The sequence below is a fragment of the Equus quagga genome, chromosome 1 (genome assembly GCF_021613505.1).
Source record: "Equus quagga isolate Etosha38 chromosome 1, UCLA_HA_Equagga_1.0, whole genome shotgun sequence".
Classification (NCBI taxonomy): domain Eukaryota; kingdom Metazoa; phylum Chordata; class Mammalia; order Perissodactyla; family Equidae; genus Equus; species Equus quagga.
The window spans coordinates 89,156,485-89,172,885 of NC_060267.1; the positions used below are offsets into that span (position 1 = coordinate 89,156,485).

At 57.5% G+C, this 16,401-nt stretch overlaps 1 protein-coding gene across 4 annotated transcripts; it reads left to right on the forward strand.

The window, feature by feature from the left end:
* Nucleotides 1-3,834: 3,834 nt before the first annotated feature.
* On the forward strand, nt 3,835-16,217 carry LCN2 (lipocalin 2). Of its 4 annotated transcripts, none has more exons than XM_046670354.1 (8): nt 3,835-3,863; nt 12,302-12,476; nt 13,048-13,184; nt 14,352-14,431; nt 14,630-14,749; nt 14,979-15,080; nt 15,877-15,906; nt 16,022-16,217. In XM_046670354.1, exons 1-7 carry the CDS (start codon nt 3,850-3,852, stop codon nt 15,897-15,899), a joined length of 651 nt encoding a protein of 216 aa, XP_046526310.1. In that variant the 5' UTR covers nt 3,835-3,849; the 3' UTR covers nt 15,900-15,906; nt 16,022-16,217. The 4 variants fall into 4 exon arrangements, with proteins under 4 accessions (XP_046526310.1, XP_046527065.1, XP_046524763.1 ...); XM_046671109.1 differs by having other exon boundaries at nt 12,305-12,476; XM_046668807.1 differs by lacking the exon at nt 3,835-3,863 and adding an exon at nt 10,076-10,146.
* The last annotated feature ends 184 nt before the right edge of the window (nt 16,218-16,401 follow it).

The following is a 16,401-nucleotide window of genomic DNA, read 5'->3' on the forward strand; positions in this document are numbered from 1 at the left end:
GCCTGGGCTCGGCTCCTTTTAAAGGACCTTGGGGGGGGGGGGGGGGGGGGGGGGGGGCCGGGGTGGTCTCCGGGTTGCCAGGGGCGACCGTGACGCCGAGCGGGGAGGACAGCGCTCCTGGGACTGGGCGTGCGTGCCCGGCGCCCAGCTTCCACACACCGGTCAGAGCCACAGAAACACATCGGGGATGCCTGGGAGTCGCTAAGTGCCCCGGCTTCTGAACATGTAGATATACTGGGTCTCGGTGGTGACCCGGGCCGAACGCAGGGAACTCGGCCAATAACTCGCCATGTGGCCTCTGAGCCTCAGCGTGGTCCGTAATAGATGGCTAGTAATTTCTAACCAGTCGAAACAGACAGAACCCTTGAGAGTGTCAGGGAAAGGGTCACGGCTTCGGGCCCATGAGTGTCGTGGAAACGGGCCGACCCGCCCCACTAGTGGCCGGACGTCGGCCACTCGGGCTCTTTCTGCCCTCCCGCACCGCTGCGCCGTTTCTTCGGTGGCCCGAACCATAAAAGTTTCCCTACACACAGGGGGCCTTAGAAACCACGTGTCTCAGATCTCGTCCACGCTTAGGCGCCGGTTCGCGGACCCGCAGGTCCCCAGATGCAGGATGAGGCCGGGGTGGCGGGGGGGCCGGTCCCAGGCTGCTGCTGCCCCACGCCCGGCCCGCTAGCCCTAGCTGAGGACCGAAGCCTCAACTATCTAGGCGTCTCCGCGGGCAGCCCCGGGATGGCCCCGCCCCGCTGGGCGTGGGGCGGTGCACGGGGAGGGGCGGAGATCTGAAGGCGGGACAGGTTGTGGGCGGGGAGGGGTGGAGTCTGAGGCGGGGCGGGGACAGCGCTGCTCGCGCGGGGAGGTGCGAAAGCGGGCCTTAGTGGGGGGCGGAGCCTGGCGGCGGGCGGGGGCGTGATTATGGGTGGGGGCGGAGTCTGGCTGCGGCGTGGGGCGGGGCTCTTGCGGTGGGGCGGGATGGGCGGAGCTCTGGGCCCCCCCGGCTCCTGCGTTACGCTGGGGGACTGCTGTCAGCCGCACCCTTCCACCCTTTCCGCGCCGTGTTCCCTCCTCCTCCTGCACCTTCCGCCCGGCGCCGGCTCTCCGCCCGGCGCTGTTCCATCGTCCGCGGCCCTTGCGGCGCCCGAACCCGCAATGTGGGGCCCCAACCGGGACCTGGGCGTGCCGGTGGAGGCGGGCGCGGAAGGCGAGGACGACGGCTTCGGGGAGGCAGGTGACCCGGAGGGGCTCCTGGAAGCGACCTTTGCTTTCCGGGGGTTCCCTGTTGGAAAGGGGGATCGGGGCTGGGATGGGGGCGTGAAAGAGACCTCGGAGCCTCCCCCACTCTTGGGTGGGTCGCGAGCTGCAGGTGCCATCTCGGGGTTCAGGGCGAGCATTTGAGAGCGGGTCCCCAGAAACCGCAGCATTCGAGAACTATGGGAGCTGGCCTCGTTTTGCAAACGGGGAAACTGAGGCCGCTTCAGGGACACTCGCCCTGTTGGGATTTGCCCCAGCCACTTCCTTCAGCCCCTGAGGAGACGGAGGCTCCTGAGGGGGCGGGGCCTGTGGACCGCCTTGGCTCAGCACCAGGGGCTGTCTGGGTGGGCGCGCCTGCCCTGCTGAGTCAGCATCCCCGGCCCCCTTTGCTGGTGGAGGCTTGGCGACGGTGACTTGCTTACAAAGCAGCCCGTTGCCGGCGGAGCGCGGCGGGGGGGGGGGGGGGGGGGGGGGGCGCGTCGAGGGGATGGGTATTGAGAGAGAACCGTAAGCTTCCTTTTCACCTTATGAAGCCGGTTTCCCCATCCATAAAATGGGAATAAGGATTAGTGTCTCCTATTGAGATGTGTCGGGATTAAATGGGAAAACGAATGGCAGAGGCTGGAGGCTGGAGAGGCCTGTTCCTTAGAGATCCCTATTTTTTTGCCCACCTGGCAGCTGCTCCACCCAAGCATGGGGTGATTCAGCCTTTGGCAAATATAGCAAGGAAACCCTATGACCAGCCCCTCCACCAAAATATTTGCCTCAGTCTCCCTTTGTCCTCCTGGCCAAAATTGGCAGGACATCAGGGCAGGCCCACACCTCTTGGCTTGCCATCCAGTGCTCCCGCCCTTGGTCCTACGCCGCTTCTCCCTTACTTCGCTCCAACCAGGGGCCTCCTATCTGTGGCCAGCATTGACGGCAGCACTGCTTAATGCCCAGGGGACCACAGGGCTGTGGCTGAGTTGGGCAGAGCCCTAGGCCCAAATTGGAGCAAAGCCCAGAGATGGCTGTGCTCTTCCCAGTTGTGAGACATCTGGGGTAAGTGGCTGAGACCCAGGGTTCCCGTATAGGGAAGAGGATGGAGCCTCTGTCCAGGCATAGCCCAGATCCTGCCAGCCCATGAGCCCTGTTCCAGACTATAACTTCTATGACCTCCCTTTGGTATCTGACCCTGGTGGCCTCTCTCCTCCTGGACACATGCCCTTCTGTGGCTCCATGACACCACCTCTCTTTGTTTTCCTTCGGGCTCTCTGGACACGTTTCCCTGGAAACCAAGGAAAGTCTGAGAAACTGTCACAGTTTCTCAATAGGAGCCTGAAGAGACATGACAACTGGATGGGATCCTGGGACAGAAAAGGGACATTATGTGAAAACTAAGGAAATCGGCGTCATTTATGGACTTTAGTTAATAATAATGTATCAGGGGCCGGCCCCGTGGCCGAGTGGTTAGCTTCACGTGCTCTGCTTCAGCATCCCAGGGTTTTGCTGGTTAGGATCCTGGGCATGGACATGGCACCACTCGTCAGGCCATGCTGAGGTGGCGTCCCACATGCCACAACTAGAAGGACCCACAACTAAAAATACACAGCTATGTCCTGGGGGGCTTTGGGGAGAAAAAGGAAAAAATAAAACCTTAAAATAAATAAATAAATAAATAAAAAATAATAATGTATCAATAGTGTTTCATTAATGTAACAAACGTACCATACTAATGTAGGATGTTAATAACAGAAGAAACTTGGGTGCAGGGCATATGGGGACTCTGTATAGTATTTTCACAATATTTCTGTAAATCTAAAACTATTTTAAAATTAAAAGTTTATTTTTTAAAAGCTTGTCAAATTGTGCAGGTTGAATGTGTGCAGTTTATTGCATTGTCTGGTGTTCTCTTTGTAGGGAAATTTGTCCCTAACTGATTTAATTTCTGTGATCGTTATAGGGCAACTCAGACTTCCTTTTTCTTCTTGAATCCATTTTGGTAAGTTACAATTTGCTGGAAATTTCCATTTCATTACTTATAGCATTCTCTTATCCTTTTAATGTCCATAGAATCTATAGATATATCTGTTTGTTTGTTTGGTGAGGAAGATTGACCCTGAGCTAATATCCATTGCCAATCTTCCTCTGTTTTTTTTCCTCCCCAAAGCCCCAGTACGTAGTTGTGTATCCTCGTTGTAAGTCCTTCTGGTTCTTCTATGTGGGATTACATTGCAGCGTGGCTTGATGAGCAGTGGGTAGGCCCACACCCAAGATCCGAACTGGCGAACCCCAGGCCACCAAAGCAGAGCACGCACACAACCACTCGGCCATGGGGCCGGCCTCTATAGATATATCTCTTTTTTATTTCTACTTCTTCTGTTATTTGTGCCTTATATCTTTCTGTCTTGAGAAATTTTTCCAAATTTCTATCTATGTTATTAGTCTTTTCTAAGAGTCAACATTTTTTTTTCTTTTTTCAGGAAAAGATTTGCCCTGAGCTAACATCTGTTGCCAATCGTCCTCTTTTTTTCCCTTTTCTCCTCCCCAAAGCTGCAGTGTATGGTTGTATATCCTAGTTGTAAGCTCTAGTTCTTCAATGTGAGCCACCCCCACAGCATGGCAACTGACAGGTGAGTGGTGTGGTTCCACGACCAGGAAACAAGCCTGGGCTGCCAAAGCAGTGAGAGCGCCAAACTTCAACCACTAGGCCATCAGGGCCGGCTCCCGAGTCAACTTTTGGCTTTGATGTTCCTATGGTAGCTTTCTATTTCATTAATTTCTGCATTTAACTTCATTTTCTCCTTCCATTTTCTTTGGGTTTTTTGTGTAGTTTCCTTTCTAAATTCTTGCTTTGGACACTTCTTCATGACTTTGCAGCCCTTCTCAATCTGAACTCACACTTACGGCTATGTGAGCCTCTTGTGTCTTGTGAGCCCGGCAGGGCAGTTGAGTCAGTTTCATGCTAGATCAGTGGTCTGGTGGATGAGGGGGCCCTTCAGGGTGCCCAGATTGCTGTACAGCCAGGACTTCTTTCGTATGGATCCTCTCCAAGGTCCACTGGGCCCCCAGGAAGACCAGGCCCCCCTGCCTTCCCGTGCAGAGTGGCAGCCTCCTGGGCAGCCTACCCCTCTGCTGTCCAGCAGGGGCTGATGCAACCCATCTCTTGCCTTTTGGCTTTTTGTGGCAATAGTCTGACTCCAGTCCACAAGCTCCAAGGTCAGAAGTCAGCTCCCCACCTTCCCCAGGGATTCTCTAAAATGGCCACTGGCGGGGAGGTGGGCAAAGCAGCTCCCTCCCTCCGCTGCTCCTCGTGGGTATAATTAATAGAAGGAGAGGCTTGTGGTTGTGGGGGGAAGGACCCTGCAGTCCATGACTACCAGGCAAAGGGACAATAGTCACAAAGGGACTTGAGTCTGGGGTCCTCCGGGATATACCAGGTCTGGGGGACCTCCTGTTTCCCACCACTCCTAATACAGCACACACTCAGAGGGAGCACTTGGGAGCCTGTATGAACCCTTAGCCACACAGGTGACAGGAAGAGGAGGAGACAGTGGCAAAAGCACAAGGCTCCCACACTCCAGCCTCAGCACCCACCGGGGCACCCAGGACCCCTGCCTGGGACAGCTGAGCCCTGAAGGTCCTCAGCCCAGGATGCTAGGGGCTCTCTGAGCAGCCTGGCCGCAGCTGCCTGCACAGGCCGGCCCACCCAGGGCCCGGGGCCCCTCCTGAGATGAACCCCAGTCCCTTTGTGAGCAGGCCTGGGGTGTGGGGAGGAGATCGATGTGCCAAGGTGACTGTGGTAAGCTAAAAAATGGCTCCCCAAAAGAAATTCATGTCCTAATTCCTGGAACCTGTAAATGTAACTATATTTGGAAAAAGAGTCTTTGCAGCTATGATTAAGTTCAAAATTTTTTTCTCTATTACTGCTTTTTAAAATTTCATAATAGTTAATGTCCTAATGTTCGATTTTTAAGGGGGACAAATTAAATGCATGCATTACTCTCTTCAAAAGCAAACAGAACAAGCTATCTTTTTCTTGGTATGGTCCAGATTTTTTTCTTTTCTTGGAGATTCACAATGTTCTCCTTCCTGATTCGTAAGACAGCACAGAGTGCCTTCTGTTTTCAAATTTGTAAGAGAAGAATAAAATTATTTTCACAGCTCACCAATATTTTAACAGTAGAAGACAGGAGTTCTCAACCAATGTTGGGCCTTTCCCTTCTTTTCCTTCTCCTTTCTGTCTTCCTTCTTTGCCTCCTCATTATTATTATTATTATTAACTTATTATTTCACCTTTTTAATAAGTTGGGATTTTGACATGAGGAGATCGTCCTGGATTATCTGGATGGGCCAGAAATGTCAGCACAAGTGTGCTGGGAAGAGCGAGGTGGAGGGAGATTACACACGGAGGAGACGCGATGTGCAGGTGGAGGCAGACTGGAGTGCTGGGGCCGCAAGCCAACGAGTGCCAGCAGCCCCCACCAGCAGGAAGAGGCAGGGAACAGTTTTCTAGAGCCTCCAGAGGGAGTGTGGCCCTGTCCACACCTTGACTTTAGCACAGTGGAGTTCTGATTCTGGACTTCTGGTCTTTGGCATGTGTTGTTTTAAGCCAATAAATTTGTGGTAATTTGTTACAGTTTTGATGATTTGGGAAGTTCTCAGCCTATCCAGACTGCAGAAGATGCCACAAGTAGGAAATTCACTTTTAGGAGAACATGCTCTGGGGAGAAGTCCCAGGGTGTGGCTGGGTAGGGGACCTGTGATGTGGGGAAGAGGAGGCCCAAGACAAGGGTCTCCACGGGGGTGGGGAGAGGTGGCCCAGGACAAGGAGACCCAGAATACCATAGACTAGGTGGCTTATAAACAACAGAAATTTAATTCTTACAGTTCTAGAGTCTGGGAAGTCCAAGATGAAGGTATTGGCAGATTTGGTGTCTGGCGAGACTCGTTTCCTGGTTCAGAGATGGCTGTCTTCTCGCTGTGACTGCACATGGTGGGAAGGGCAAGGGAGCTTTCGGGGGGGGGGGTGTCTCTCTTTCTCTCTCTTTTTTTTTTGTGTGTGTGAGGAAGATTGGCCCTGAGCTAACATTGGTGCCAATCTTCCTCCATTTTTGTATGTGGGATGCCACCACAGCATGGCTTGATGAGCGTCCAGGTTGGAAACCCGCAAACCCCAGGCCACCAAAGTGGAGCGTGCAAACTTAACCACTATGCCACCAGGCCAGCTCCTGGGGTCTCTTTTATAAGGGCACTAATCCTATTCATGAGGGCTGCACCCTTATGACCTAATCACCCCAAGGGCCCCACCTAATGCCATTGCATTGGGGGTTAGGATTTCAACATATGAATTTGGGGGGGGACACAAACATTCAGTTCTTAACAGTGTCCCAGGACAGGGGGATGCAGGGGTGTGGGTAGAGACTGAGGAGTCATGGGTCACTCCAATCCAGGCAGATCCAGGCTGGTTCCTAGAGAGGGGCACTTGTGGCTGCACTGACCCTGGGGGAGGCTGGCGCCCACCCGAGGGGCTCTGGGCCCAGAGGGAGCACTCAGACCTGTGCTCTGCGTCCTCTGCCTGTCCATCACCCCTCTGCAGAGGCTGCCCACTCCTAAGAGGTGATTCTGAGAGTCATGAGAAGGGGGAAGAGAGAGGTCCTTCCTCCAGCCCAAGGTCCCCAGAAACTCAAAACTTCCCCCTAGACCCCCAAACTTGTCCCCCTGAGATTGGGCTACAGAGGGACAGTGGCCAGGCCAAGGCCAAGGTGGGTGTTCTCTGCTCCCTGCACCACTCTCCACGGCCCCTTGCCCCACTCTCCACTGGCCTGGGTCGGACCCTTCTTATGAAGGTGAACACGCTCTCCCTTTGGAGTCTGACCTTGCCCTCACTGCCTGTCACAGTCCTGCTCATGACTGCCCTCACCCGGATGGGGACTTAGCCACAGACCTCGCCCCATCTGAAATAAACACGGTGCCGTGGAGCTGAGCTGAGACCCCAGCCACTGGGATGAATGGGGAGGGGCAGAAGGGCCATAGCTCGGTCGGGCCCCAGCCCCCACCCCCTAAGCACCCAGGGAGGACCCAGGAGGAGTCTGAGCACCTCTCAGACATTTGTTCTCATTTAACCCTTCCAGCACCACTCCCCCACCCCCTAGGCTGGGCGCTCCCCTGGCATATCCTGGGCTCTCAGGCCACGAATGAGAAGGACCCTTTCTGGGGAGCCAGGTCCGTCCTCTCACTCAATCCACCTTCAATGTGTCCAGCAGAGGCCCAGTCAAGGGCCTGGGAGCAGGGAGTATGGGGATGACCCAGGAGTGGTCGGGGTGGAAAAGCCCCTTTCCTGGGGTGCCAGAGGCTGCAGCCCAGGCAGGAGGGGTGCAGTGCTGAGAGGAGCATGTCTTGTCCAGTGCCAAGGCCAGCCCAGGCAGAAGCCTATGACAAAAGTGCCCCCTGCCCAGCTCCACAGGAGCCCAGCGTCCACTACAGATCCTGCTCTGAGCAGTGGCCTCCACTCCCCTGCCCTCTTGTGGCCATCATGGGCCCTCTCACCCACATGGGAGTCCAGGCCCCAGAGTGGAAGGCAGGAGCACCCAGCCAAGGGCCACACTGGGCAACTCACAGGAGGACCAGAACCAGATGGCAGCCCTGGGCCCAGACCTCATGCTGCCTCCTGCCCAGTGGACCCTGAGGACCTCCCCAGAGGAAGGAACCCAGTGGGCACATTGTGAGGGTGTCAGGAGGGGCTGCCTTGCAGAGCTTTTCCACAGGCAGGGCCCCTGTCAGGTGGAAAGGACAGGAGCCGGGGGATCCTCCACTGAGCCCTGGAATGAGAGGTGGGAGATGGGGTTGGGAAGCTGCTTCCAGAAACTGGACACTCAAGCTAAGGCCCTAGGGCAGCAGGAACCTCCCATTGAACAGTCCTTCTGTTACTGAGCAATCTGAGCTGATTAATCACAACAAGTTAGAGATCGAGAAAGGAAGGTTTTACCCAATTAGCTGGCACAATCGGAAGATGGCAGACTAATGTCTCAAAAACATCCTAAAGAATTACAGAATCTTGGGGCAGTTATAGCGGGAAAATGGGCAATAAGGAGGGGGTTTAGAAATGTCGGCCTTCGGGCGTGAAGGACTCCAGGGTCCCTCACTGTTCTGTTCTTCTGCCAGGGATGATGAATATCCTACAGGTGATCCTTCTTCCTGGAGGCCTTCTTATTCCTTGGGAAAATTTGTTAAGGTTTCTCAGGAACAGGGGGCTGGCCCCATGGCCGAGTGGTTAAGTTCGAGCGCTCCGCTGCAGGCGGCCCAGTGTTTTGTTGGTTCGAATCCTGGGCGCAGACATGGCACTGCTCGTCAAACCACACTGAGGCAGCATCCCACATGCCACAGCTAGAAGGACCCACAACGAAGAATATACAACTATGTACCGGGGGGCTTTGGGGAGAAAAAGGAAAAAAATAAAATCTTTAAAAAAAAAAAGATTTCTCAGGAACAAAGCTCTCAGGGCAGCTCAACAAGTGGATGTGCACAGGATCAGGGCCAGAAAATTACGAAAGCGTGTAGGAATTTACAGTGATTACATTTTAACTAGGAAAGGGCCCTTTAGCGTAACAAGATGGCCTCGCTTCTGTTCACTTACACTTCCTCCTGGATGTTTGGACCTGCAGTAGCCAAGGAAGGCCCATCTGCAGACACGAAGAGTTCCTGCGGCTGTGACGGGCCCCCTGGGGGCATCGTGACTGTAGGCTCCTCCCAGGCGTGACCCTGGCTCCAAGAAGCCTAGTCACCCTCTGGGGGGACCTCCTGCCCAGCCCTTCAAGCAGGGGAGAGAGGGTTGTTTTTGCCCTGGCCATCCGAGGCTGGGCTGAACACTGCTCACAGGCTTCCAGAAACCTGTCCAGGAGGTTAGGCTGCATTCCTGAGGTGCAGGAACTGTCAGAGAACATTATGCTGCCTTCCTGAGTTGATTAGACCAGGGCTGGAGCCCAGGCCGCTCCGTGGGAGGACAGGCCACTGCGGTACCTGAGAGCCTCTCCTCTTGGGCACATGGAGGGGCGAGAGCCACCTGCCAGAGACAGTGTTGGGGGTCTGGAGCAGCCAGAGTTCTCTTGGCTTCTTGCCATAGAGAAACCCAAGTGTGGATGGTTTTTAAGTTCCTGCCATTGCTAAAGAGACCCAGGGCAGGACTTGGAACGCTCTGTTCTGGCGTCTCCCAGGAGGGGCTTGGCCTCAAGGCTTCTGTGTGGCTTCTTGCGGCCTCACTCAGGACATCTGAGTTCCTGGAGGGAGAGGGAAGGTCAGTAGGGGTGGCCCTGCAGGACCAGCCTAGAGGCCACAGCAGAAGCCAAGAAAGGGGCTGAGAGGAGGCTGGTGAGGGCTTGGTGTGCCCCTCACGGTGCCACATGTGCAGTGCAGACCGTTCTGAGAGCCCCGGGGCCCAGGGACTGTCCCCAGCTGGGCAGTATGAACCCAAGAGTCCCCTTTTTGGCCAGGGGCTCAGGCCCAGTGGGAACTGGGTGGGCAAAGAGTGGGGCCTCCAGGGTCCTGTCCACCCTGGAGCTCTTGGAGTTGGCCTGAGTCTCAACAGGTGTATACCACGGTCCTCACTCAACCCTCCTAGTGCTGAGTTTCGCCGCTTGGGTGAGGCTGGTATGCACCTTAAGCTGACCTTCCCCCCGAGGCCCTGCTCGACCCTGAAGACAGTGGGCAGAGCTTTTCACCTGTATCCCCAGCCCAGCCTACTGGACCTCCCTTCCGAGGGCAGAATGCAGCGAGCATCCCCAGCTGATCCCCTGCCCTCCATCCCCAGCCAGCCCAACACCCGCCTCTTATTGGCTGAGGCAGTCTGACCTCTGCTCCAGCCATGGCCATGACCATCCTCAGCTGGGTGGGCCAGGAGAGAAGGCGGGAGGCAGCCAGGTAAGGAAGGGGCGATGAGATGGCCATCACCATGTATCAGCTGAGACCAAGATCACACAGAGATGAGGACAGAGAGACAGAGACAAGGCCAGAGGGTCTGAGACAGGCCTGGAGCCAGCGCAGGGAGAAGAATGGGCCCTGTGTGGGTTTGGTCAGAAACTCAGCAGTGACCTCATGTAGAGACACTCTGTGCATGTGCACCTGGACTCTGCGTGTGCATGGCCTCGAAGAATCTGCAGGGCTGCTCTCTTCATAGAAGGGGAAACTGATGGGGCTGTGGGTGGGCAGAGATTTGAGAGTACCTAGAGGGGCCAGGATTCAAAGTGGGGTCCCTGGGCTGGGCTGTCACCCCTCCTGCACCTGGCCCTGGTTTTCATATGCTGCAGACCAGGCCCTGACCCCCCTCCCCAATTCATACCAGGAGAGCATTGGCCACTCTACCACCTGACATTCAGAGTCTAGAATATTCCATCCAGTGGCTCCTTGGTGATCCAGTACACTGCCCCTTTCCTACTTAAAATTCTTCAGGGCTCCGTCCATCGGTCTCCCCACATCCAACGGTCACCACAGACCTGAGGATACCCTTTTAAGGTCAAAGAGAGGGGCAAAGGTGGAGCCCCTGGGGCTGTGAGCGGGGATGAGAGGGGTGGGAGGTGGCCACTCGCACCTCCAGAGGGTGTGCGGGCTTTGGTGGCAACATCCTTCCCCCAAAGCAGCTTTGCTCACCTCTACTTCCTGCCCTTTCATCACCCAGAGGGGCAGGCAGGGCAGGGCCTGAGGGGACAGGGGGCCTGCGGGGGCCTCTCCGGCCTTGGGGAGGCTGAGGCTGCACCCTCCCCGCCAGCTCAGGACCCCCTCCAAAGCCCCCTCCCTCACACCCGCCACCCCAGAGCCCAGGCCGGGGGAGCCAGTCTCCTGCAACAGATGGGCAGAGCCACTGAGGTCCTGTCAGTCTCCTCTGAGGCCAGCGAACCCTCAGTTTAGCCTCAGGTCAGGTGTCCAGACAGCCTTGGCCCTCATGGTGACATCTGGGAGACACTGCACAGGGGCTGGGGCCCACTACTGCCTCCTAAGGACCACCAAGCCCCCAGTTAGGAAACTGCTTTTCTCCACAACAGAGCTAGGATTGGCCATGGCAGGGACAATTCCAGGGGCCCAGGCCTGAGCCACTGGGCTGCACGGCGCAAGGCTGTGCCAGGAGACATGGATGATCTCAATGACCTCTCAAGGACGAGGCTGAGTCCTTGTGCTCCCTGTGACCCAGAGCACCTGGTGTCCAGAGCAGCCTGGTGGAGAGCCCACCTTCAGGCCCCCAGCCTGCCTCACCCTGCGCAGGTGCATGCCCTGCATCATCCCCCCACCGGGACGGAGCTGGGACTGCAGCCTTGGCATTCTGCTTTGCCAAGCAGCCACATGTGCTGCTCCAGTGCCCAGCTTGGGGTCTCTGTCCACTGGCCACAGGACAGGTCAAGTCCCTTAGGGGTCAGTTGCAGTCTGCTCTTACAAACGGCGCATGGAGGAGGGGAGGGGTCAATTCTCAGGTCAGCCTCTCAGAGGGTCTTACCCTGTGCCAGGGCCAGAGTCTGGGCTCCACAAGCTCAGGGCACATACTCTGTCCTTCCCTGTTGGGCATGTCCACTCTCAGCGGCTCCACCCTTCCCTGTCCCTTCCGAGAACCAGGAAACAACACACAGTCTGTTGTGGTGAGGCATTCCCTGCTTACATCAGGTGCAGGAAGGGGGGCCTCCATGCACAGACCCCGAGCCAGGCTTGGGCTGAGCAGGGGCTCCTGGAGGTCAGAGGACAGCTCCTCCACATCTGGGACCACTGCCCACGTATGAGGCCAACCAGAGCGAAGGGAAGGGCCACAGGGAGTGTGTGGAGGGACCCCTTGTCTGTGCCAGAGGTGAGGAGCTCAGGTATTGTCGCTCCCAACCCCCTTGGCCTTCCTGCCCATCCACCTTGCACAATCCTGACCAGCGGGGAAAGAGGCAGAAATCTTGCCAAGTGTTTCAGCAGGAGTTGCTGGCAATTGCCTCACCCTTCCTGGATGTGGCAAAGGATGAATCACTCCATCCTGGGGTGGGCCAGCCACAGGTGGACCATAAATAAGGTCCTCCAGGCCAGGCTCCTCACTCTCCTCCTCCTCCTCCAGCAGCTCCCGGAGTGCCAGCTTCCTTGGCCCCGAAATCATGGCCCTAGGTCTCCTGTGGCTAGGCTTCACCCTGCTCGGGGCCCTGCAGACCCAGGCCCGGGACCCTGCCCCAAAGCTGATCCCGGCCCCACCTCTGGACAGGGTCCCACTGCAGCCCGACTTCAAGGATGACCAGGTGAGGGGCCTGGAGGGAGAGCTGCAGAGAGAGCCCGGGGAAGAAGGCAAGCAGAGCGGAAGAGAGCCGAAGCGTCTTAGGAACCGTGTTAGGGCAGGAGACCCAGGCCCAGGCTTCAGCTCAATGTGCCCTTCTGGAAGCCATGTCCCATGCCCCCATCTCACCCTGACCTTGCTAACAAGAGGGTCACCTGAGCAGACCTTCCCAGGCCCATACTCTCTTTAACCCCCACAGTCTTTGCAAGGTGGGAACACCTTCAGTCCCTCTGCATGGTGAGGAAACTGAAGCTCAGAAAGGCCAGCTGGTTACTTGCCCAGGGTCACCCCATCCCTGCAAAACTCAGGGCTCCCTCCTGGCCTGGTGGCCTCCAGATCCTGCTGGCTTCATCAATGCAGGCCCAGCTCGGGTCTGAGTGCCCAGTCCCCAGGGGCCCAGTGCCCCTAGGCCCTGCTGCCTAGTTAGACGGGCTCCTGGTTCCAGGCTGGGCTGCCCAGAGGTGCCTTCAGGGATGGAGCTGTAGGGGGGCCCTGGGGCCATTCCCGGGCTCTGCCTGCCATCAGCCCCCCTGCAGTTCCAGGGGAAGTGGTATGTCGTGGGTGTGGCCGGGAATGCATTCAAGAAAGAAGAACAAGGCCAGTTTACGATGTACACCACCACCTACGAGCTGAAGGAAGACCACAGCTACAACGTCACCTCCATCCTGCTCAGGTGACAGCCACTGCCTCCTTGGGGAACATGGGGACCTGGGGGTCTGTCCATGGGGCCGAGGCGCAGACTGATGTCGCAGCCAAGAAGTGACCGAAGCTAAGAGACAGGCATTGGTCCTACTGCTCAGTGCTGGATTCGCATATTTGTCCCTTCTTTCCTTCTTGATTAGATCAGCATTTATCAGTCACTGCAGCGCAGACACACAGATGGCAGTGGGGATGGACAGTTATTGGGAAACAAGATGGAGAGAGCAGGGGTGTCCCGCTGTGGGAGGAGGGTCACTGGATGCAGCCTGGAACCCCACCCAGGCTTCATCCAGGGCTTCTAAGGGGGTGGCCTCCAGGCTGGACCTTGAAGGAGCCAACCTGCCTCAGGAGGAGGCATGAGGCAGTCACGGCAGGGGCTGGTGGACCCCTTCAGGAAGCAGCAAGCCATTGTGTGGCTGCCTTGAGCAAGAGCCGATGAGCAGCCTGGAAGGGGGCAGGTGCCATGCTGGCGGGGGCCTCAGGCACCAGCCCCAAAGGAATTTAGTGAGGAGCAGGTCCGAGCAGGAGAGGAATGGTGGGGTGCCAGGGATCACGTAGCTCCTGTGGGTTTCTGGCTCTGGCACCTGGGGACATCGGGACAGAAGCATTTGTGGTGCAAGGAGCAGAAGGAGGGGAGTTTGGGAGGTCAGGGGACAGGGTGGGACTCAGGCAAGAGGTCGGGTTGGCCCAAGAGCTAGGGGTGTCCTTGGCGTGGAGAAGACTGGAACCTCACAGGGTGAATCCCCCAGGGGAGGCCACAGAGAGGGATAAATGCCTGGGGAACATGGTGGGAGCGACAGTACGACAGTACAGTACGTAGGGAAGGCCCCCGCGGGGAGACAGCCCTGAAGAGGGAAGGACAGTAGGTGCTGAAGGGAGGGTCTAAGCAGGGTCACGTGGCCCAGGGCAGACCGGGCAGGGACAGCCAGAGATAGGCTCAGAGGGGAGGACCCAGGTCCGTCTAAGCTGGGTGGGGTGGGACCCCCTGCTGTGGTGGGGGCTGGGCTGTCATGGGCTGGCTAGATCAGAGGCATCAGAATCTTAGCCCCTTCAGCTGCAGCCCTGGCCCCACCTCGTCCAGCCCAGGCAGTCCAAGCCTGTGTCCTCTCCCCTCTCACCCACCCATCTCTCACTCTCCCAGGGACCAGATCTGTGACCACTGGATCAGAACTTTCATCCCAAGTTCCCAGCCCGGCCAGTTCAACTTGGGTGACATTAAACGTGAGTCCTCAGTGAGGTGGGCCCCGGGGTAAGGGCTTGGGGGAGTGGAGTCCTCCTAGAAGGGGCACAGACCCCCCTGCCCCTCCACATAGGTGCTGTCCGGCGGGGGGAAGCCCATGCAGACAAGTGGGGGGCGGGGCAGGAAGAAAGGATCAGCTGCCGGCCAAGGTGGGCTGACCACTCACCGTCGCCCCACAGGTTACTTTGGAGTGCAGAGCTATATCGTGCGCGTGGCGGACACCGACTACAACCAGTTTGCCATCGTGTTCTTCAGGAAGGTTTACAAAAACCAGGAGTACTTCAAGACCACTCTCTATAGTGGGTTCTCACCCACCCCCTCAGGGACCCGGCTCCTGGTCACTAGAGGGGAGGAGAGGACCATCCCCACCCATCCCCCAAGGTCCTCTCCAGCACCAGCTCTGCTCTGAGCCCCTGGGAGGCCAGGGAGAGAGGTCCCTGGGTGAGGAGGGGTTGTGAGGCCTCATTCACACATTCAACAATATTTATGGAGTGTTCGCTGGCCACTCACTGGCTGTCTTGGTCACAGGGAGGACCAAGGAGCTGACCCCTGAACTGAGGGAGAAATTCATCAGCTTCGCGAAATCCCTGGGCCTCACCGATGATCATATCATCTTCCCGGTCCCTATTGGTAAGGGCCAGTTGGGGAGAGGAGAAGGGGATGTGGGGACTGTCCAGGTCTGGTGCTGCACCACCAGGGAAAGGGGAGAGGAGGCACAGTCCCCTGCTCCAGTCACTGGAGCCCCCTGGGAGCCACTTTGGGTTCAGGAAGACTCTGACTTACCCAAGGGTCTGTGGGGCCCCCAGGGATCTCGGCCCCAAGTATTCTTCCCTGACAGGCCACCTGGGCCTGCCCAGATGAGAATTTTAGGCCCAGGTTCAAGTTTCCCCTGCCTCATTGCCCAGGGCCACCTCCCGCTATGCCCCAGGTCCTGCTGTCCCAGGCTACTCCCTCCTCACACTCCCAGGCCCACTTGTCCCCGGCTTGGCCTGGGGCTTGCTCACCACTGACTTGGGAGGTGCTCTTGTCTGAAGGTGGCCTGGCCTGGGCAGGGGGCTCCAGCCAGGCCACTCAGAAAGCTAGTGAGCTCCCCAAGGCTGAAGGGCTGCTAGGGCTCGGTGGGTAGATGGGCAGGAGGCCTGGGTACCCGAGCAAGTGTCTGGGCCTCACTTGCCTCCTCCGGAGAATGCGTGTTCCCCAGGTCCACTTGTCCTCAGCCCTTTCTCCCAATCCGCTGCCCCCATCGTCCACCCCTCTGCTGCCCCATCTCTGAAGGGAACCCCCAGATCTGCTGCTGCTGGGCCAGACTGGGGCAGCCCAGGGGCAGTACAGGGGCAGTACAGGGGCCCTGGTGGTCAGGGATCACACACACACAGACATACACACACACACCCCTGCCCATTCCGACCGACTCTCTCCTCCACAGATCAATGCATCGATGAAGAGTGAGCGCGCAGTGAGTACAGCTCGGGGGGCTAGTGGGAGCTGGGGTGCAGCGGGGCAGGGTCTCGGGCCTGCCTTTGCTCCCCACCAAGCTTGCTGCCATCTTGATTTCCTTGTCTCCCTCTCAGGTGCCTTCTGTCTCTCTGCCCCCGTCACCCTCATGTCAGCCCCTGTCCAGGGCACTGCCTCAGCTGCCCCAACCAGCCCGGACACCAGTGAGAGAGCCAAGGGACCCTTCCCGAAGCGCAGCCCACCAGCTGCTCCCCAGGCCACCCTACTGATGGAGTCCCTCCTTTCCTGCTAAATAAACACAAGCCCCCAGCCCCCCAGTCTGTGCTCCTTGACCCCTGGGCCATCTGGGAGGAGGATGGGTGAAGGGTGGGTTCACATTAGCATTGCTCCCAGGGACTGAGGTCCCAGTGAGGGATGGAGGCTGCAGAACTAGAGTCCAGCTTTCACTGAACACTTCCTGGCTCCCAACCCTGGGCCCACCTCCATGTCCCTGCCT